The sequence below is a fragment of the Colletotrichum fioriniae genome (assembly GCF_027942845.1).
Source record: "Colletotrichum fioriniae strain IMI 355084 chromosome Unknown scaffold_3, whole genome shotgun sequence".
Lineage (NCBI taxonomy): Eukaryota > Fungi > Ascomycota > Sordariomycetes > Glomerellales > Glomerellaceae > Colletotrichum > Colletotrichum fioriniae.
The window spans coordinates 2627637-2648984 of NW_027076839.1; the positions used below are offsets into that span (position 1 = coordinate 2627637).

A 21348-nucleotide genomic window follows, 5' to 3' on the forward strand; every position below is an offset into this window, starting at 1 on the left:
TCCCATTATGTATCGTACATTAGAAAAAAATTCCCACAGCCGTGACGAAGACCTCCCACCGATCGATACCCAGTTTCCCAAATACACGCAAAAAGAAGAAGACAAGAAAACGCCGAGATATGCATACCCCGAACCCACCCAGTCGTAACCGCTCAAGTCCCTTTTTTTCGACATTGCCCTCGCGTGTTTCAAATCAAACAAACGACAAACGACGCAGTAAATCGCAGAATGCTCATCCAACACATACCCACTCGGCAAAGACGCACCAGCGAGCGGTGCGGTCTGCCAATACCAGCCCCCTCCACACCCCCTTCTCGGAACACTTGATAATGGTCTCCCACGTACCACCATCACTGAGATCCTCTTCAGCTCCTCTACTGCCGACACTAACTCCTCTGCGCTCCTCTTTCCTCATAAGACGAAGGATTTTGCCGCCTGGAGTCTGAATCGCCAACTTCGCTGGCTTCTTCCCACCGGCAGCTGCTGAACTGAGATTCGAGCCGCTGGCGCTGGAGGCGGTCATACTCATGGCGGAGCTCGGTCTTATAAAGGGGATTGGACTTGCGCCCCCAGGATTGGATGACGGTGTCATCACCGAGCCGACTGCGCCCGCAGAGCTGGGATGCTGCCGGATTGCAAAAACAAAAGTGTTGTTCAGAGCCAGGCGTTGACATTGAGGCTGAACAACGTAGATGTCGTGGCGCTGCGCATGAGGCGTCGGGTGCCGCGTCACAAACTCATACGGAGGGTTCTCACCCGTATGAATGATGGGTAGCGCAAATGCCACTGGATGGGGAATGTCTTTGATGCTATGCATCAGGCCACGCTTGCCGGCATAGATTTTCAAGACTCCCTGACCCTCATCACCAGGCAGCAAAGCCTTGACGGTGTATCGTTTGGTGCCGTTGAACCACTCCGCTTGAGCCAACGCCCTCTTTTTCACAACTTCGCCGCTCTCGAATACGTCGCCGTCGACATCTCTGGTGTAGCCGCGGACTTCGACTTCAGCAGCGATTTCGACATCAGGTGGAGCATTGAACTTGACATGTACCATCTCCAGATCCTCGATACGAGTTGCCGCCGTGTTATAGTCGACCATCTCGAGCGTATTCTTGAAGAAGGGAGGGCAGGCGCAAGGCAAGTTGAGAAGAACTTCATGGGCCTGTGGCGGGCACATGTGTTGTTGAGTGTGGTGTTCAGGGATATGTGTCCAGCAGAGCTCTGTTGGCCGCGTGAGGAACCACCAAAAGTCTGCGGCGCTGTTGCTAGCACTCGAGTAGAGATGCCGCCTGGGGTACGAAGGGCTGGCCATGCAGCAGTCAATCATTCGCCAGTCGTTGTCGACCAGAACCGCATTCCACCAGTGATTTGCCCGAGGCATGATATTATGTTCTGGGATCTCGCCGGGCGTTTTGAGGTACCCGCGGATGACCTCACATTGGATACCAACGGCAGAGCACATTTCATATACAATGACTGCATACTCTTCAGCACTCGCTCGCTTTGACTGCAGCACTCTTCGGGTGTCGACTTCGCCTTCAAAGTCCTCTTCCCAGACGAGCTTCTCGGACACCCAAGTGAAGATTGCCCGCAGTCTCTGGACATCGCTGCGGTATGGGCGACATACGTAGGTTGTTGCCAAGCTCTGCGCTGTCGTTGTCGGTGGGAAGCTGGCTACGAACCTCGAGTTCTTGTCCACCTGGGTAAGATTGATTGATTGATAGTCGATAGGGTCCTCCACAGGCAGACCGTCGGCACCTTCGTCACCCTCCATGCCTTCGTACAATTCATCGACTGGGTTCAACGCAGGGTAGTCGAGCATTTGGCAACGGTCTTTCCGCTCGTTCCTCTCGTTCTTACTCAGAGAGTTGGATCGATTGACGTCTCTGCGAACTTGAACCCAGTCCACCCCGTTCGCAAGCCCCATTTCCCTGGCTGCTTCCCTACCGAAGCCAGTGCTACCCAAGTTGGTCAAGTTAGAGACGCTAGCACCAGCTTGAGCGGCAACATTTGGCATGGAGCGAGCAAAAGGTGACGATCTGGGCGAGTCGGCACCCATAGCAATGCTACTGCGACCGGATGCCACCCCAGTCTTGGCTGTGTCGAGGAGCTTCTTGAAGATGTTCCTTTTTGGGGGTTTCGGGGTGACAAGGCCTCCAAGGCCAGCATCGTCATGAAAGCCAGCTTGCGACTTTGGCCGAGATGCTTCCGAGGCGTGACTACTGTGATATGTAACACCGGTGAATGGTGTTTCTGGACGCTCGATATCAGCGTCACGCATGCCCAGGGCACTCTGAGCCCGCTTCTGGGTTTTGCGAGCGAAGCTGCCGGCGCTCGTTGCGCTAATAGCGCCGGCTGACGACCCACTCATCAAACTCCTGTCGCTGCTTTGCGTCGTCGAGCTCTGATTGCCTGAGGAGGCGCTGGTAGAGTTGGTCTTCGTCGTAAACGTCCTGTTCAGGACGTTGCGGCCAATGTCGTAAGCCGACTTGCGTCCGCGAAGCTTCCTCTCCTCCGGTCCACCCATCGAAGACTTGGGTCTCTCGTATAACTGGCCTTTGGGGGGTGGCTTCGGTGCCTCATCCTCAAGGTCAGCCATACTTGCGCTATGTTGATGCATTTTTTTGAGACGACTTTCCATACGTTCGACGTAGTTACTCAGTTGAGGTAGCTGCTCTTTATCCTCCCGATGTCCGTTGTGATAGGATTGGTCTCGTGACGATCCGCCGCTCCAGGTTTCGTACCCTTCGTCCTGTTGTGCTATACCCATGGATGTCTGTGGTCTTTGGTAAGTGTTCTTTCTCCTAGCGCGATCATTCACCATGTCAAACGACTCGGGCGACCACGGATCCAGTGGCGGCTCTGGTGTCGGATCTCGAGGCATCCCCAGTGCGTCCAGCTGCTCGATCACGCCATCCATTGCCTCCCGCAAAGGCGACGGAGTCATGTGGCTTGCCGAAGGCGAAGGTGGAGCTGGGGAGTGATGCCGCTGAGTCTGTATCGGTGATGGCCGATGAGCTTGGTAAGAGAGATGGGAGCCGTGCCTATCCAAAGGAGGATGGCGATTATCATATGAGGCGCTTGAGTCCTGACGCACAACATCGAATCGTTTGTCAAAGGAGTTACCTGACCCATGTCGACTGGCATGAAAGCGGTTGTCGAATGAGCCATGCGAGTCCTGGCGAGAGCTATCGTGCCTGCTGTCGTAGGATATGCTTTGCTTGTGCCGTGAAGCCGCTACATGTCGGTGCGGAGGTGGGGCCGGGGGTGGAGGAGAATCCACCTTTTCTCGAGTGGGAGGACGGTAGGGCTTATAGCTGACTGAAGGAGCCGGCGATGGGCCTCTTGAGCTGAAGTTATGGGATGGCGGTATGGGAGACGGGCCCCTTTCCGTGTTGTAAGAGTTTTGTCTTGATCCGTGGCCGTGGCCGTGGCCATAGTCGGGGACGGGTGTCCTTTCTCTTGGGGGTACTGGTGTTCTCTCCCTTGGAACGGGTGTTCTTCCTCTTGGCACAGGCGTCCTTCCTCTCGGCATGTACTGCTGTTGCGCGCCATCGTTGAACGAGTTTCCCCGCGATACGTAACCGGTTGGGGCTGGCGAAGTGTATGCTCGCATTCTAGTCGAGGCAGCTTCATTGAAAGAGTTCTCTCTCGAAAGGAAAGCTTCCGGGGCCGGTGACCGATCTCTTCTGGTTTGCTCCGCCATTGCACTGTGAATCGACTCTCCAGAGTGCCCTCTAGGCCTCGGGTTTGGGTTCGTCCGGTACACCTCGGGCTGTTTCGCAGCGGTGTAGTGCGGTGCTTTGGAATAGGCTTCGAAAGGCTTACGGAAGGTCCTTGACTTTTGAGGTGTGCTTGGGCTCGGTGTGCTTTCTGCTGGAAGAGGGCTGGCTGACCTCGTCGTTGGTCTAAAGTCGGCGGGGAGGACCTCAACGAAATTGGACGGAAACACTCCCACAGTCCTTCTGTCGCGCCATAGTCTACCCGTCCACCATGAACCATCTCCAGCGTTGAGACATTCGATCAAATCACCCTCGATGAAGCCGAGATCTCGTTTGGACTGCGGGAATCTCAAGTCAGTACTTTTGAAAGCCAGTCCTCTCAATGAGGCTCGAACAGCTGCAACGAACCTCTCCGCCCCAAGAGTAGACTGCTCTGCACCAGCACGGAAACCGTGTCGGTAGAGATTGTGGTGCAGGCACCATGTTGAAGACTTGACTATTGCACCTGCAATCGGGAGGGCTGCTGGTAGGAATGCGATTATTTGCGTGTTGATATCGAGTGCCTCAGTGGTTATTCGCGGAGCCTGGCACTCGGCTCACGCAGTGACAAGTTGAATCAACGCGATTGTGTAAGCTGCAATGAGATATCGTGACGGCCATGCAAAGGCGTGGGCGCGCAAAGGCTGGCGGCAAGGAATGATGACAAGATCGAGCTCCCGCAGCGAAGCGAGAAGCAAGCGAGAGAGAGGAGTCAAGGCTCGTGGGAATTTTTTTGCAAGCCTCTGCGAGTTTGTTGTTGAGGAATGCAGGTGAGGCTCGCGTGCACGGCGACAATGACCTTGTTTGAGTGGGTAAAGGTAGTTGGTAAATGCGCGAGGTGGGCATGGGAGTTGACGTCGGGTGTGGTGTGGGAGATGGTCAATGTTGGCGGAACAAAGTACAAGTCGGGTGGAAAGTCGATCTGTCGGACACGACTTCCAAGAAGGGGATGCGGTGAATGTCAGCGAAGCCGGGGGTGCGGACCCGGGGCAACCAACAAACAGAGGGGCTCGTTGGCGGGGAGACGTCGGGAGTCTCCAGAGGGGAGGCCAAACACTGGCAACTGCACGCAGCGTGTACCTGTAAATCAGGGCCTAGGCTTGCGCGCCGTAAGTCAGGGCAAGCTTGTAACGGGTTGCGACCTCCTGTGCGGCTGGCGCATCTCCACCGGCGACTAGTGGGACCCTCTCAGTGCCTCCTTGGCGCGGCGCTAAGCCTGGCATGGCATATCTGAGGCCCCTGGACCTTGGAGAAGTCTTGGAAATCTTTCGGTCACCGCCTGCGATGCCGAAAGCAAGGACCACTAACCAAGTATTTCGCACCTTACAGAGTACCTAGGTTCGGTACCTTGAGGCTTGAGGTGGGCAAATACCCCGTCATCTTTCCCACTATTAACCTTCTCTTCAGCTTGCCTGATCCAAGTCGTGTTATCGCCCAGCTGTCTACGGAGTATTACGTCGCAGATACACAGATGCGTGGAGACTGGAGTAAGGTAGATTCTCCCTTGCAGTACGTATCACTCGCCGAGATACGACTATCCGTATGAGTCTCATCCGTATAAGCCTGCCCTGCACCTTGTCTCTGCCAGCTTCGGTAAGGGAGAAAGTAATTCAACCCCGGCCAGTCTTTTAACAGAGTCGGTAAAAAAGGCTTGTCTCCTAGTAGCAAACCTGGAAGGACCTGGAAGACGAACCTGGGATGACTGACAACATAGGGGGAAAAAAAAGAGGCAAGAATGAGGCGTGAGTGAGGATGTTCTCTGTAGAAAAGCAGGGGCAGTCGTAGGCACGTCGTTTTTAGTGCGATGAACAACGCAGCGCCGTCTCATGGGGAGGCCCTGCATACCTTAGCTTAGCACCATCGCACACCAAACACATTGTCTGCCGCCCACTCACTTCCCGTTGGCAACCAGAAATCTGCAAGGCAACGCAGCTAACGTTTGGCGCGTCGAATAAGGTCGCAGGAAACTTGGACGGCAAGACAGACTGACGGGCGACAAGAAAGTCTGCAAGCCGGATCAAGGTCAGATCAAAGGTCACGCTCGCAATCCTTCATCTCTCTGGCATGCAAACGACGCAAGCACTCACACGACAGCTATCAGTGAGCACACCTCTTTCTAATCACGTAGCACACTTTGCATTCTCGCTCTCGCCTGTTGTATCCGTACGTCTCTTCCTCTCACTCCATCTCTCACGCATATCAAGGAAGCACTAAACACCAACCACTCCCACATCCTAATCTTCTCCTCCGCTTTCTTTCTTGTTCGCGATTCTCACGATGCTTCAGAAACAGCGGCTCTCGACCGATCTCTTTTCGCTTGCTTTTTTCGTCGCAAGATCGGCTGACTCGCCCCGGTTCATAGTACACTACAAAGTACCCCCCCTGGTGCCAAATTGCGGTTCCCCGGAGCTCCCCCAGCTATACCAAAACGGAAGAAAGTAAACAAAGGGCCCGAGCTTTGCGACGAAGCACCGCCCAACGCCCAACTCGACACTCGACCACGGCACCACAGCACCACAGTACCACGGCCAAAGTGGGAGGGAAAAAAAAAAGAGACCACTTTCGACTTTGACCAGGCCCTGGACTCCCGCTCGACAACCGAACAAGCGAACAAGCCCGCCCGCTACCGCCGCTGTCCCAAGCAACCAGACTACTGTCGATCCGCTTGCTTTATTAAATCCAATTGCTTTTGGTCCGCCCTAAATATACAAGCCAGGTCGTCCTGACTGACACACTACAGCCCGTTCCCTGGATACCCATTTCTTCTCTCGAAACTCTCTCCTAGCATCCTGTCGCTTCGCTCGCGCAACTCCCTCCTCGAAATCCCTCGGTCTAGGACTCCCGGGTCGACCGTCGCCAGCTCCTCCCTCCCTCTCACTCCATCTTTGCTGCAAGGAATTCTGTTGAGCGAACAAAAACGATTCAATGACGTCCAAATCGGCCGCGATGGCCGACGAGGGTGTCGCCGAACACTATCAGGTTCTGGAGGAGCTCGGTCGTAAGTCTTGCCATTGTCTACGTCCTTTTGAAACAATTGCGCTGACATGATATTCAGGTGGAAGTTTCGGTGTCGTTTACAAGGCCATTGAAAAGGCCACTGGCGAGACGGTCGCCATCAAACATGTAAGTCGACGCATCGCATCTTTGACTTGGTGCACTACAAACAACAGACTAACAAAGATGTGTGCAGATCGACCTCGAGTCAAGCGAAGATGACATCCAAGAGATCCAAGGCGAAATTGCTGTGCTGAGCACATGCGCGAGTTCCTTCGTCACGCAATACAAGGGCAGTTTCCTGCGCGGCCACAAGCTCTGGATCGTCATGGAGTATCTTGGTGGTGGTTCATGTCTCGACTTGGTATGTCACTTGGCGCAACAAGTTTACCGGAGTCCGGCTAGCTAACATTCCTCAGCTCAAACCCGCCAACTTTGCCGAGGTCCACATCGCCATCATCTGTCGAGAGCTTCTTCGTGGCCTCGAATACCTCCACGCCGAGGGTAAAATTCACAGAGACATCAAGGCCGCCAATGTTCTCTTGTCCGAGGCAGGAAAAGTCAAGCTGGCTGATTTCGGCGTCGCCGCTCAATTGACCAACATCAAGTCCCAAAGGAACACCTTTGTCGGCACTCCTTTTTGGATGGCCCCCGAAGTCATTCAGCAGGATGGGTATGGTTTCAAGGCAGATATCTGGTCCCTCGGAATCACTGCCATGGAGATGGCCAACGGCGAACCTCCTCTGGCACACATTCATCCGATGAAGGTTTTGTTCCATATCCCAAAGAACCCTCCTCCCCGACTGGAGAACAACTTCAGCAAGGACTTCAGGGACTTTGTTGCACAGTGCTTGGTCAAAGACTCCGACCGCAGGCCTTCGGCCAAGGATCTCCTCCGTCACCGATTCATTAGATCAGCGGGCAAGGTCGAGGCTCTCCAAGAGCTGATTGCGCGCAAGCAGATGTGGGATGCGAACCAGAACCGGAGGTCCCACCCTACCTTTTACCAAGAGACCCTGCATACCATGTCTTCTAGGGACGACACGGATGAATGGGTGTTTGACACGGTCAAGTCAGTGGCGCCAAAGCGGCCGAATGGTCATGCACGGAAGCCTTCCTACTTTGCGGCAGAAGAGGCCATGCGCCGGCTTGACCCCAAGGACGCGCCGCTCGGACCTTCGTCACCCGCTCCCGGGACAGTTCGCCGGTCGACTGTGCGTCGCCAGCCCTCAAGCCGCCATAGTTCCGGCACACAGATCCAAACAAACGGCTCTCCTCGCTCGACCGTCGCCAGACGGCCTTTACAACCAGACATGTCGTACGGCAACTCTGGGTCCTCCGTGCGGCTCTTCCGCCGGGTGCCCTCGGATGGCTCCGTCACCGCATGGGAGGACACATCGCCTGAGGGTACCATGGGCAATGAGAACAAAGCACCGATGCGGGCTGCCGCGATTGATACTAATAGCAAAGAGGCGCTGCTTGGTCGGCGACTCTTTAACAGGGTCCTGGACCCTACGCTCGCCGAGCTTCACGCGCAGACGTCAGGCATGCAGAGGCGGGAGGCGCTTGCAAAGCTCACTGATGCCTTTGCACTTCTGGACTCTGTTGATCCCGAGGGTGCCTACCACCTCATGCAGAACATGATGACGGCTGTTTCCCAGGATCCCAAGCTGAACCAGGCTTTGATGCCCCAGCAATCGGTCAAGATTCCATCAGATGGCACTCCCCAAGGAACGGTCATCATTAGGAGTGCCGCCCCCACGCCATCAAGCAGTCCGACCAAGCTGATGATGGCACCAAACAACCCGCACCTGAAGAGCCATAGGAGGCGCAACGGGTCGATTGCGACACCAGAATCTGCCGAGAAGGAACGCAACGAGAAGACGGCCGTAGAAGCCAAGTATCCCGGTCGCCCTCCCCGGCCCGGCATGGAGCACTGCAAGCAGCTATCGGACGTGCTCTACGGTCGATGGACGGAGGGCTTGAGAATCAGATGGCCCGCGATCTAGCTTTTGACCCTTTTCGACGGCCATCTGAAGGATATGGGTAAAGATTGACACAACATTATTATTCACGAGAAACATGCTGTATGATGAGAAGTGTATGAACACGTCGCAGCATACCGGGTTGGACAGCACACACAAAAAGCATTGGGAGAGAGTTTTCATTTCAGCTTTTGGCAGATTGAAGAGTTACCACTGAGGGTTAGGCTTATTTTTTCCCTCCCCTCTCCGGATGGAAGACGCTGATGATGGGACGAGACTCTTTCCCGGTGATGATGTTACTTTCACGACGGGGTCAGCATCTACACACGGCCGATTCGGGTTTTCAAGTTCGCTCTTCTGCTTCGCATTGGGTTTGGCGTTTTTTGGGTCTTTGTTTGGTAGTAGTTAGATACCTCCTAGGTAGCGTCAAGATTGCGTTTTTTTTTTAAAAACAACGAAAGGGCATTCGTTGCGATGTAATTGAGGTTCCCCGATGCGTGGAGATTGTGTGTAAAATACCGTGAAATGATATTTGAATTAGCCAATAGCTAGTATATTCTATGGCTCCTCCACCAGTGGGACGTTTTTCATGGAGAGCTTTATTCTCCAGTTGATGAAGTCGTCCGTCAAGAGCTCCCCGTGCCCGGCCTCGTCGACTTTGAAGACTTCGACGGTGGGCTCGCCCGCTCGCCTGCGTATCCTCCAGACGCCGTCGTCGTTGATTGTCTGCCGAAGCCCTGCGGTTTGCGGTCAGTGGCGGCTCCTTCACGTAGACAAGCAGCCCACAAAAGCCCAATGACTAGAAAGAAAGGAGGGCTATAGGGACCGCTGAAAGAAGGAAAAAGAGAGGGAAACAAGTAGGGAGAGGTGGGAGGGAAACTCACAAACGAGGAACTCGGCGGCAAAGTTGACGCACATGTCGCCGTTCCACGTCGCTTTCCCGCGGCGCTGGACGGTATCGGGTATCTTTTCCGTCTCAATCTCCTCGACGTCGGTGAGGATGCCGTGGCGGTTGCGGAAGCCGACAATGATTTTGGGGACGCCGAGGAGGAAGGACTGGATCCAGAACTTCATGAGCTTGCGGTGGAAGTTGTCGACATCGCGGTCGTCGCGAATGGCGAGGCTGGTCTTGAGCTCGACCCAGTTTGTGGGAGCGCCTTGTTTCTGGGGTTTCGAGTCCCAGACTGTTTGTGGTGGCGTACCACGTTGTCAATATCGGTCTTTAAGGGGGTAGAAAGATAGCTTCGCGGGTTGACTTTTGAGATGGAGAGGGGGGAAGAAGAGGGGATAGCATACCAGCGTCGACTTCGCCGCCTATGCAGATTACGGTTTGTCCTATACCCGTCCTTACTACGGAGCAGTATTGGGCCTTGTTGTTCACCACCTCGACGTCTCTGTTCTCGATGTATTCTCTGGGCGTTTCGCCCCAGGTATTGGGGAGCGTGGCGAGCGTCTCGAACTTGTATCCTGATCACCTATCAGCATACTTCATCTCCTTGGCAGGGAAAGAAGAGAAGCTCCGATATACCCCAGAACTGCATCACTTCGGGCGGAATCGGTCCCCGCCTCTGCTGTGCGTTTTGCTGCTTCTGAGACGCCACTTTGTGCTCGTGATTCTCTTCAATGTAACTATTTCACTTGTCAGTCCGAAGAGCCGGGGTTAATCCGTTATGGCGTTGCTGTGCTTGCCGTACATGCAGTCCTGAGTTTTTCTAGGTCAGCTCAACCGTTTGGTTGTGTAGGGTTATGGGAGTTATTTATGCGCACTTGGTACAGCGTTGCGTTCATCTCAAAGCTAGCTGCGCTGTCAGCCCCTAACCATTTGAGCAAATCTACAATAGTGGACGCAAGACTGACCCATCGCGATCCTCAAAGGGAGATGCCATGATCTGTTGTACTCTGGTTAGTTGAGATTGGGACTGGGATAGGGAATAGCGGGAAAGACTTCATGCCTTGGTCATCATGCCACGCCACGTCACGATTTGGGCATCAATCTTCTGACCCGTCTCCTCTTCATGAGCTTTGATCGTCTTAAGAAGAGCTCCAAGGTGTTCAGGCTTAGAATCGTCGTGCTTGATGAAGGTATCATAGCCTTTGGATAAATCGGCGCCAAGGGTAGGTGGGTAGTAGTATCTCAATGAAGAGTCTCCTAGATGGAAATCATGATTGTCGTCATATGAGAAGCAAGCAAACTCCTGATCCGTGTTAGCCAAAATATGTAAAACGATTGCATTGTTACATGGGGCTCATGGTTATGAGATATCCACTGCAACATAAAAGACGGAATGCATACCTTTGGTCGTTTGACCGGCTGGCTTGCGGCATAGAAACGCCCGATAGGCTGGATGGGAAATTGTTCCGACATGACGGCGGATGATGCAGCGTAGCACTTGGATCCGGATTTCGAATGACGTCGTGTTATCCCAGCAGGCATTCCATTATTCAGGAGTCGGTGTGAGTGACGGACTCGGTTGGCAGCCCCGGTCTCAAGCTTCAGTATCGGGAGGTGAGAAAGGAGCGTCTGCGGCGTAACGGCGCGTTGAGACGGCAGGGCGGGTCAATCGGCATAGAGCCTGTCCGGGGTTGGTGGAGAACTGATGTCGGCCGCTGAAGCGAACCACTGAGAGCCCTGGGTGACATCCAAACATCGCTGAAACGTGCATACGGACGGCTGGGCTAGAGCCATCCGACACCCCTAGCTGCAGCGGGACGCCAGCACCTTCCAGGTTGACAACGCAGCTCCGTCCACTTCAACCACGAACACAACTTCATCGACTTGGAATCCTCACCCCCCTTCGCCCGATTACCAGCAGACTAACAACACGATTAACTCGAGAACAAGCGCCGCATCTCTTCTTCGAGCCGATCATCACTTCCTACCGATACTTGCCGGTCCTCACTCCCTCACAACCCCTCATTCGCGATGCGATTCCCCTCCCTACCGACTTAATTCGCTACACATACCTGCTCCCACACCATGTCCAATCGGTACGGCGGCGGCGGCGGCGGCGGCTACCGCAACGGCAACGGATATGGTAATTTTGGCAGGCAAGAGGAGGATTACGATCCATACGGGAATGGATATTCAGGTAGCGACAGAGGAGGCGGCGGCGACCGGTACGCCGTAGGATCACCGCCAGCGATGAACCCTCGATCACCACCTACACTTCGAAGCGGCGGCCCTCCGCCAGTCCGCAGCCGCGAGCGCATCCAGGAGACTAACGCGGAAAGACAGATTGGTCAGGTCCTCGAGCGCGTCAAGGTGGAGTGGCCGGCAATGTGCCAGACCGACTGCGTGCCCGTCCAGCTCGCCCTCCAGCTTCTCGATACCAGCTCCGTAGGCCGCGCACACGACTACAACCAGTTCCGACAGACGCACGACTACCTGCAAAACTCCCTCAAGGGCATCGTCCACGAGCACCACCAAGGCTTCAACAGTTCGATCGGAACGTTCCACAAGATCCAAGGCAGCATCCAGGCCTCGCAGAAGAGGGTACGCACGCTCAAGGACTCCCTGCTGACGTCCAAGGTGAGCCTCTGCACGTCGGACCCGGACCTTAAGAAGCTCTCGGCCACATCACAGGCTTACGATGAGCTGCTCACCACGCTTAACGAACTGGAGGAGCTGCGTCTGGTGCCGGATCAGCTAGAGGCCCGCATCTCCGAGAAGCGCTTCCTAAGTGCAGTTGAGGTCTTGCAGAATGCCCTGCGCAAGCTGCGGAAACCAGAGCTGGATGATATCGGCGCGCTGAGCGATCTAAGGGGCTACCTTGCCAACCAGGACACAGCACTCATGGATATCTTGGTTGAGGAGCTTCATGAGCACCTATACCTCAAGTCGCCGTATTGTCAAGAGCGGTGGCAGAACCTCTCCAAGACTCAAGGCGCGCTCAAGGAGGGCAACTATGAATCAATCACCATAGCTCCTTTCCACCAAGTCTTGGACGCCATGGATTTCGAAGCATCGGCAACTGAAGACCCGGCTAAAAACCCTGAGGCCGACACCTTCTCATATGTGTCTCTGCTCGTAGAATCCCTTAACAAGTTGGGAAGATTAGAGACGGCTGTCGACACCCTCAAGCAGAGACTGCCTGTTGAGCTATTTACGATTGTGAATGAGACACTCAACGAGGTCGACCAACGGCATCCCAGTTCATTGCGCGGCGGCTCAACTAATTCTCAAGGACTGCACATTTACGGCAGCCGAGAGACCCAGATGAGAGCAGACGTCATTTACGATCTCCTGTGGACGCTTTTTGGCAAGTTTGAAGCTATTGCTGAGGGTCACCGCGTCTTCCACGAGGCGATCAAGGCCCTCATCCGCCGAGAAGGTGCTGGAAACAACAGCGCCCTGCTGGGAAGCTTCAAGGAGCTTTGGAATCTCTACCAAAACGAGATTCGCTCTTTGCTGCACAACTACGTTACCACGGACGCCGACGTGTATCAGTTCAGTACATCGCCAAAGCTTGGGACCAATGTCAATGGTAAAAAGGATGCCGCTAGAGAGCACCTATTCAAGTTTTCTGAGGGCGACCCCAAGGCTGTAGACATGACGACGGAATATGAGGCTCTTGAGAGCATTATCCGATCTGCTGTTCCCGGTTTGACTGACACTTCTCGGAAGGCCGGAGCTGACAAGAAGCGGCCAGTGCTCGAGGGTAGTACTAAGAGAGGAGGAGGCGCTACAGGTTGGGAGAACAAGCAGACAACTGGCACTTACAAGTCTTTGGTTGAGCCCAGCGTCTTCAACATGAGCCTTCTCCTCCCTCCTACTCTTGTCTTCCTCCAGCGTCTCAAGATGATCGTACCACCAGGCTCAGATCTTGCCACTAGCACACTGACGTCCTTCTTGGATAACTTCCTGGTCAACGTCTTCCAGCCTCAGCTGGATGAGACTCTCGGAAAGCTGAGTGACACCATCTTCGGCGAGGCTGATACATTCTTGCAAGACCAGGAATGGACTCAAGTTGCCAGACGCCCCGTGTTCAAAGGCACAACAGCTTTCTTTGCCATTGTCACAGCTTTCTGCCGCATGCTGGGCACCATCCCACACGACCAGGCTTTAAGCACTCTCATCATTACCCAGATGATGAGATACTACGACCGTGCTTTTGGATGGTATAAGTCACTTGTGAGCAAAACTCAGGCACAAGCAGACAAACCCACAAAGCTGCGCATGTCCGCAGCGATGGCTCTGGAGGAGGGCGATGTCCAAGAAACTATAAAGCAACTATGGACATCGGACACACTGGAGCGCGAGCTTCTTGAGAAGGAAGTCGGTCTGCTCATTGTCCAGACCAACGAGAAGCGCATGGAGATGGCCGACATCATCCAAGACAAGGACACTATCTCGTCTCTTTGTCTTTTATACACCAGCATGAAGTGGCTCGCAGTCAAGATCTCAGGTCTGCGTCACATTACTCGCAACGAATCCGACTCTTCCCGCCCAAACATGAACCGAGGCTCGAGCAAGCGGTGGACGCTCATGAACGACCCCAACAAGGCGACAAACGAAGATGGACCTGTGTGTCTTCCAATGACACAGGAGACCGTCCAGTAAGTTTTCTTCTCTTCTTGAAGACCCACACCATCCTTGCCTTACTAACATAAACATCAGGGCTTTCGATGGAATCGTCTCGTCATTTGAAGAACTTGCCGGCACCGCGCTCTTGACCCTCCACATGGAGATCCGATGCGAAATCATCTACTCCCTCCGCACCGCCCTATCTACCGACACGGCCCCCTATCTTCTCGATCAAGAAGTCACGGAGCCGGATCCGCAAATCCTCAATCTCAACTCGGACCTCGTCCTCTACGATGAAACTATTGCGCGGTACCTCCGCGCCAAGGAGACGGCCTTCATTCGCACCGGTCTGGGCCTGCTAATCAACGACTACCTCGTCACCAATGCCGCTTTTGTCTCGCCCATGAACGCAAAAGGATGCGGCCGCATGCAGCTCAACATCTTGGTCCTGCAGCAGAACCTCAAGAACGTCGAGGAGGGTGTCGATCTCGCGCGCGCGTCAAACTACTTTGCCCTCTTTGACAAGGGGCCCGACGCCATTGTCGAAAAGGCCAGCGAGGACAAGGATAAGGACGAGCACGCGGACCCGTCTGACACGTTTAGCTACGAAGAGCTGAGGACGCTGCTGGAGCTGTGCTTCAGCGAGCAGCTGTCCAACCCCGAGCGGGGGATCGCCAGCGCCGCCAAGAGGCAAATGGCGGATAAGATGCTCGGGCTTAGTGAGCACATGTGGCAGACTTAGAAGTACCTTGGGGCTTTACACCGGGCTAAGAAGGAGAGAGAAGTGGTGTGTTTTTTCACGGCTGATGATGTGTAGTTGATTCAATCATGGCTGGCCAGCTATGGTTTAACTATACTTGCACTTTGCGAGGCGTTCAGGAGAGGGTAAGAAACAGAGAAAGAAGATGGTTGCTGACATCATCTGGACTTGACTCTATGATGTGGTTTTCCAATCCCACGGCGTGGCTACAACTTGCAAACCAGAGTTGTCGTTATCCATCATCACCGGAATCTGGGAGGGATGACACCCTGCAAGTCTTGGTCAAATCTTGGGGGGGTATTATTCTTGTAGTCTATAGCTTTTTCAATGCCAGCAAACTTTTCCCAACCACATGTACACGAAAATACAGGCACACAATTCGTAATTCCTCCGTATCCACCTTTCTCGTCCTTCCATCTCTCTCTCATACATTTCACCCATACATCCCGCCCACTCAGACTCTCAGCATCACAGCATCCCAGCACCACCATCCTCTTACGAAGAAGCAACAAGATCTCTCCCCCTGTTGATCTGCACCTTCTTGTCCTCGCCACCGCTGACCAGACCCCACGTCTGATCCCACGCGAGGCCAAACACCTTGACGCCCTCGCCGCCGGCGGGTGCCTTCTTGCCCTTGAGCCACTCCCGGCTGATAGAGTAGACGGCCTCGCTGACGCTGCCGCCGCCCTCGTCCTTGGTCGCGGGCCGCACGCTCCGCAGGTCCCAGATCTTGACGGTGCCGTCGTGCGACGCCGACGCCAGGCTGTAGTCGTTGTCCGGGGAGGGCGCGAGCGCCGAGACCATGTTGGCGTGGCCGCGGAGGGTGAGGACCGAGGTGGCGGACGCCGAGGCGCGGGGGTCGAGGAGGGTGACGTGGCGGGCCGAGGAGCCGGCGGCCACGAGGGAGGAGTTGCGTGGCATGGGCGCGAGGCAGAGGAGCGGGTGGAGGGTGGTGAGGGTGGAGACGACGCTGGCGGTGGTGAGGTCGAGGGTGCGGAGGGTGTGGTCCGCCGAGACGGAGTAGGCGACGGTGGCGTCGGTGGGGTGGAAGGCGGCGCCCGTGACGGAGGCGTCGGCGGCGTGGGCTTGGATCATGGCCAGGGCGCCCTTTTGCGGGACGGTGACGGACGAGTTAGAGAGCTTGGCGCGCTTGACGCTGCTGGCATGGGTGGCGGGGATGTCGTCGGCGTCGACGTCCGGGCTACCCTTTTTCGAGGCCAGCCAGAGACCGACGCGGCCATCGGCGGAGGCGGTGAGCATCTTCTTGGAGGCGCCGTGGACGGCGAGCGAGTTAATCATCTTCTTGTGGCCGTGGAGCTCGAGCGTGGGCTTGAGCTCGCCCGAGAAGCGGTCGGCCGACTCGGCGTACTTCCAGACGACAATCTTCTGGTCCAGGCCGACGGAGGCGATCTGCGTTGACGAAAGGAATTTGGCGTCCGTCAGGAGCTTGGCGTGGCCGCCGGCGCGGGCCGAGGGGGAGGTCGCGAGGCACTGGCCGGAGCCGTCCCAGATGCGGACAAGACCGTCATAGCCGGCGGAGAGGATGCGATCTTGGCCGTGAGTGAGGGCGTCGCCGGACCAGCGGCCCGCGGCCGAGGTGGCGGAGAGCACATCGACAGCGGCGACCCAGTCGTCATGCTCAAAGGATGCCTCGTAGACGGGGGGCAGCAAACTGCGGACGTACTGTAGAGTGAGCGTCGTCTCGAAGGAGAGGCCGTTCTCCTTGAGATATTCTTCGATCGTGGTCCGTAGGTAGGTTCCGTTGACAAGGAAGTCGAGGGGCACGGGGGAGGAGGTGTTGAGCATGGACTCGGAGTTCAATATCCTTGAGAGGCCATATCGCTTAATGTCTGTAGACGAGTTGCAAAAGATTAGAGTTTGGGGGCAACTATTGGATTGGGAGATCTGGCCGCGCGTGCATACCTGCGGGCACGATCAACTGCCTCTTGCTCTCGTCCAACTGCAAATCCTCATGCGTTGTCGTAAAGTTCACCTTCACCTGGGCCACTGAGGACTCCATTGCGACGAGGGTCTAGAATATTTCTTGTTGCGATTGGCTCGAAGCTTCCGTGTGAGGATCGAAATTGGTCCTAATATTCGTAAATACCGCGCAGTTTGACTGCTGTGTTCCCCGTGAAAAGGTAATTGTCCGAGGACAACGAGAGTGGTTTCGATTGGTTTTTCGTATGTTGGAGTTCGGTGGTTGATAGACGGGGCACTTCCATTTTTTTTTTTCCTTTCCCCAAGCTTGATGTCAGCCTTGCAGGAGACTTCCACCCCGCCGAGCTAGGCATATCCAATCATGTCCCCAGCGCAAAAAAAAGGGACCAACGCTAGGGCCACCAGGCTGAACAATGCCCCGCATCCGCTGACTTCCGAGCACTGGAGATTGAGATTTGGATGTACTCAGTATCAAGTCGTAAGGGACCGACTCACTACCCTGGGTGATGGGCTTGCCCGCCATCACAATCAAACATAAGGTGGAATGATGACGTTGATGAAATTTCCGCTGTTCGGGTCACTCATTCGGCTGTTGAAACCACCATTGTGTACTGAATTTCTTAGGAAAAAATCTGTGTCTGTTTTGAGCTACCTTGTCGAGATCGGAACCCTTGATCACATATCCACCAGGGCTTTCGCCTGGTCCATTGCCAACCCATGAACCATTTTTTAGTAATCATACATACTGAGGACACGCTGCCTGAAAAACGAAGGACAACGCCCGCCATGTCAGTATCAGCCAGGCTGATTCAGACGGCGTTGTCAAGAGCAACTTGCTCCTTGCTCGCCTCTAAAATGAAGGCCTCCTCAATGGCGGACCTTCGGCGGAACACCCTTAGCCAACGCTCACCCCAGCGGCGAAGTAGGGCATCGCGTTGACCGGCTCCATCCATCTCCTCCATCATCTCGTCCTTGCTGCCTGAAGCCCAGCTAACCAGCGCATCTTCCATCGCTTTGAAGAGATCGCGCATCGCCTTAGTGTCTCTCTCCTTCAAATCCTCGTCGGCCTCGGCCTCCTTGGTCAGAAGTTGTCTGACGCGGCCAGTCACCTTGGACACGGTACCAAACACCAGCTCAAAGACGTGAGGCTGCGCCAAAGAATCGCCCGAAGATTGTCCTTGCACGTGGCTGCCTCCGGAGAGAGCCCACTCAATGACAGAAATGGGCAAAAGGATTGAGTAGTTCAAAAGCTTTTCGACGATGGAGATTGCAACACCGGGCTGCGCCGCCCAGTACGACATGACTGCGGTGATGATTTGGGACTTAGCCGCCTCAGATGCCGCGCCAACGTCGAGCAGACGATCCTTGGTACGCTCAATACACGCGAGCACGTGGCTGAGCGACTTGGACCCAACCCAGCACACGGCTGTGACAAAGACATCGGTACTCGTCACCAAAGGATCCAGACTGCGCTCTATCGCAAGTGAGTGGATTCGTTCGATAATCGGCTGGAACTCTTCGTCAGGTGCTTTGCGTCTCAGCAGAGCAGCGATCTCGCGACCCTCTGTGGAAAAAGGTGTACCTATCGAATCTGTCAGTCTACCAAACTAAACGCAATCGCTGCTCGTCACTTACTTTCATCACTGAACTTGAAGTCTGGAACATCCTTTTCCTTTTCAGGCCCAATTAGGGGCTGGTATGGCTCGGGCAGTGTTCCCTTGATACGCTGAGCGAAACTGAGCCGGATCTCCTTGTCCAAAGCGCCAATGATGAATGCCTTCTGAGGGTGAAGGTCAGGCAGATACACGTCATCTACCCACTCCGTCCACTTCCAGGTGAAGCCGAAGTTGCTCAAATGATGCGAGAACCAGTCAACAAACCTCTGAGAGAGCTCCAGGTCGATTCGGCTAGAGTTGCGGTACATGTGCCGGATTGCTCGACCCAAGCTGGGAGCAATTGCCGCAGGCGCAATCTTGCAGGCCTCGGTGAGGACTGAGTGGTAGTAAACAAGCTTGTGTTCCGGGAGTGGAAGCTGGAAGAGTTGTGAAAACACGGCATCTACAGCCACATCCTCGGGCTTCCACGTTGAGCGGCCAGTTTCGACGTCTCGAAGTCTGTCAAAGGGGGTTGCACGCTTGACGAAAGTTGAGTCTGAGAAATAGCAGTCCAGGTCAATAAGATACCGCGCAGTAACGTTGCGGTTGAAGTCGAGAATGTTGATCGTATCAACCAAGCCATCTCTGACCAATGACGCTGCAATATCCGTGACAGGCGGGACAGACTCGACGTCCTGAGTGCTATAAACTGAATAGTAGACTTCAGGGAATAGCGGTCTTGATCCAGCGACAATTTTCTCGGGTACTGTGATGGTGGGGAGGGTATGCTTCGTAGCATTGTCCAGCTTCTCTTGTGCTTCGATCTCCTCTAGGGGCAGCTTCCAGGGCCTAGGCAGGCAAGATAACTCCCATCCGTTGGCCGCTTCATGCTGCAGTTGCTTTTGAAGCATGCCGATGAAGCTCATGGACCCGGTAGGTTGGTCTTGCTTCTCGGGAAGGTACGGATCGATTAGAACTTGCAGGGCGTGAGGCTCCGAGGCAATGATTTCGGTCTTGTCCATCAGGTCGGCGGCTTTTTGGAGCCACTGATCGGGCGCTGCTGACATGATGTACGGAATTGTGAGAAGAATGATCTTCACAAGCTCGGTGCCAATCGTCTAAAAGCATGTCAGCAACTTGGGTAAACGTAGCAAAGGGCAGGGGATGTCTACGTCATCAGAACTCGCGGTTTGCAAGTCTACCGCTCGGCCAAATAGCTCCTCGAGGACGGGGAAAATTCCCTCGCCGTCCAGAGAGCTTTGTAGGCACGCAAGCAACTTGAGATATAGCTTCACATCCCTCCATTCACCCGCTTGGATCTTCTCTTGAGTCGCGGCGCTCAGCTTGGTGAGAACCTCATCCACAATCTCGGGCTTGAGCGTGTTCACGAGCAGAACCACACCAGCGACGAACGGTGTCTTGAGCGGTTGTTCTAGCGAAAGCTGTAAGACGAGACTGACGAAGCTCTCGCGTAGCTCGGCGTCCTCTGCGTTTTCGGCGACGACGTGCGCGATGCCTTGGACCTCTTCATGCCAGCGTCGCAGCGGGGATTCGGCGAGAGAGAGGAGTTGTCTACGCACTCTCACAGGAAGGGGTGCGGTATCGATCCTTCGTCGCGACTGTCGGTGGTCATTGTCATCGTCGTCTGTCGTGGCCAGAGTAAGTTGGTGTAATTGCGCTGAAACAGAGACAGGGCGCACGATGGGGAGAAAAGCTTACCTCGATACCTTCTCTTCCTGTTGTTGTAGCCTCCACCACCACCGCCGCCACCACCATGGTAACGTCTTCTCTCGTAGTCGCCCATATCAGCCGGCTGCGTGTTTGATAATTGGGCAAGGTTAGATATGGTGCTGATGTGTGTGAGAAAGCCAATTGGTAAACCGGGGACGAGATTCTTTCGGTTGCACGTAGCCTCGAGGCAGGATCCACGTCGAAAAGTGACGGAGGGAAGACGCGAGCTTCCCCTGCTAGCACCTGTAAGGTAAGTTGAGGCACTAAGGTAGGTGGAGGCCGCGTCCATTGGCCCCGGTGGCCCCTGCCCGCCCATAAAGACCATCAGACGTTGCGTTTTGGCCTGAGGCAGAACCCCACAGATGCAGAGCGAAGACATACATCCAGGTACCCCCTAAAAGTGCCTACCATCACTGCCTACCTAGGTACCTCACTTCCGTCGTACCTCGCGTCGCTTGAATACCTTTCTGTACACCCGACCTCGTCGAAGGGCCTCTTGGCTTCAACTTTCTACTTGCGGCGGTCGAGCATAACACATCACCACATGCAAACGAGGTTGACCAAGTACCGGCTGTGAGCCCAGAATGAAGAATAGAGTCGATTGCCTTGCAGTTATTCTGCTAGGCCACTCCAAGCCAAATTCATAACAGCAGTATTTCCCAATGTCTGAGCAAAGTAGCCAGTCCCGACCCTTTTAATTGACCTCCTTGGCTCGCCATCGTTGCGTTGCCATGAATAAACAGAGAAAGCTAAAATCTTTTCCTCGGAATCATGCCTAATACCAATCCAGACCTACCGCCCACGTCTCCCAACCAACAGGAGAGGGCATCCCGACTCCGGAGCTTCCTCATTTCTCTACCAACAACCATGAGATGATTTAACCCCACAATCGCACGTAGTGTCTTCCACGCACTCCCGAGTTCTGATAATTGAGGAAGTCTTGCCAGACCATACTGAGTGACGAGAAGACGAAGAAAGGTGAGGCTGAACCGTCCAGACAATCGTTTGCCAAAGCGACCTGAAGCGTTTTCGGTAACAAGGTGAAGAACAAAGTGAA

The 21348-nt window shown here is 54.8% G+C and overlaps 6 protein-coding genes across 6 annotated transcripts; 2 read left to right on the forward strand and 4 right to left on the reverse strand.

The window, feature by feature from the left end:
* Positions 1–232: 232 nt before the first annotated feature.
* On the reverse strand, positions 233–2947 carry N0V96_003615 (uncharacterized protein; the record flags this gene model as incomplete). The annotated part of the gene is made up of 1 exon (XM_053196011.2): positions 233–2947. The coding sequence occupies one exon, from the start codon at positions 2945–2947 to the stop codon at positions 233–235; it is 2715 nt and encodes a 904-aa protein (XP_053046435.2).
* Positions 2948–6686: 3739 nt separating this feature from the next.
* On the forward strand, positions 6687–8764 carry N0V96_003616 (uncharacterized protein; the record flags this gene model as incomplete). The annotated part of the gene is made up of 4 exons (XM_053196010.2): positions 6687–6759; positions 6817–6884; positions 6952–7119; positions 7175–8764. 4 exons carry the CDS (start codon positions 6687–6689, stop codon positions 8762–8764), a joined length of 1899 nt encoding a protein of 632 aa, XP_053046434.2.
* A 534-nt stretch (positions 8765–9298) lies between these two features.
* On the reverse strand, positions 9299–10626 carry RAI1 (decapping endonuclease targeting mRNA; the record flags this gene model as incomplete). Its single annotated transcript, XM_053196009.1, has 5 exons — positions 9299–9477; positions 9625–9924; positions 10037–10207; positions 10269–10369; positions 10598–10626. The coding sequence occupies 5 exons, from the start codon at positions 10624–10626 to the stop codon at positions 9299–9301; spliced, it is 780 nt and encodes a 259-aa protein (XP_053046433.1).
* A 1091-nt stretch (positions 10627–11717) lies between these two features.
* Positions 11718–15006, forward strand: SEC8 (exocyst subunit; the record flags this gene model as incomplete). The annotated part of the gene is made up of 2 exons (XM_053196007.1): positions 11718–14296; positions 14358–15006. The coding sequence occupies 2 exons, from the start codon at positions 11718–11720 to the stop codon at positions 15004–15006; spliced, it is 3228 nt and encodes a 1075-aa protein (XP_053046431.1).
* A 513-nt stretch (positions 15007–15519) lies between these two features.
* On the reverse strand, positions 15520–17044 carry YTM1_3 (ribosome biogenesis protein ytm1; the record flags this gene model as incomplete). Its single annotated transcript, XM_053196006.1, has 2 exons — positions 15520–16874; positions 16948–17044. The coding sequence occupies 2 exons, from the start codon at positions 17042–17044 to the stop codon at positions 15520–15522; spliced, it is 1452 nt and encodes a 483-aa protein (XP_053046430.1).
* A 730-nt stretch (positions 17045–17774) lies between these two features.
* On the reverse strand, positions 17775–20364 carry cbc1 (Nuclear cap-binding protein subunit 1; the record flags this gene model as incomplete). Its single annotated transcript, XM_065756884.1, has 4 exons — positions 17775–18547; positions 18601–19678; positions 19733–20205; positions 20280–20364. 4 exons carry the CDS (start codon positions 20362–20364, stop codon positions 17775–17777), a joined length of 2409 nt encoding a protein of 802 aa, XP_065614651.1.
* Positions 20365–21348: the final 984 nt, after the last annotated feature.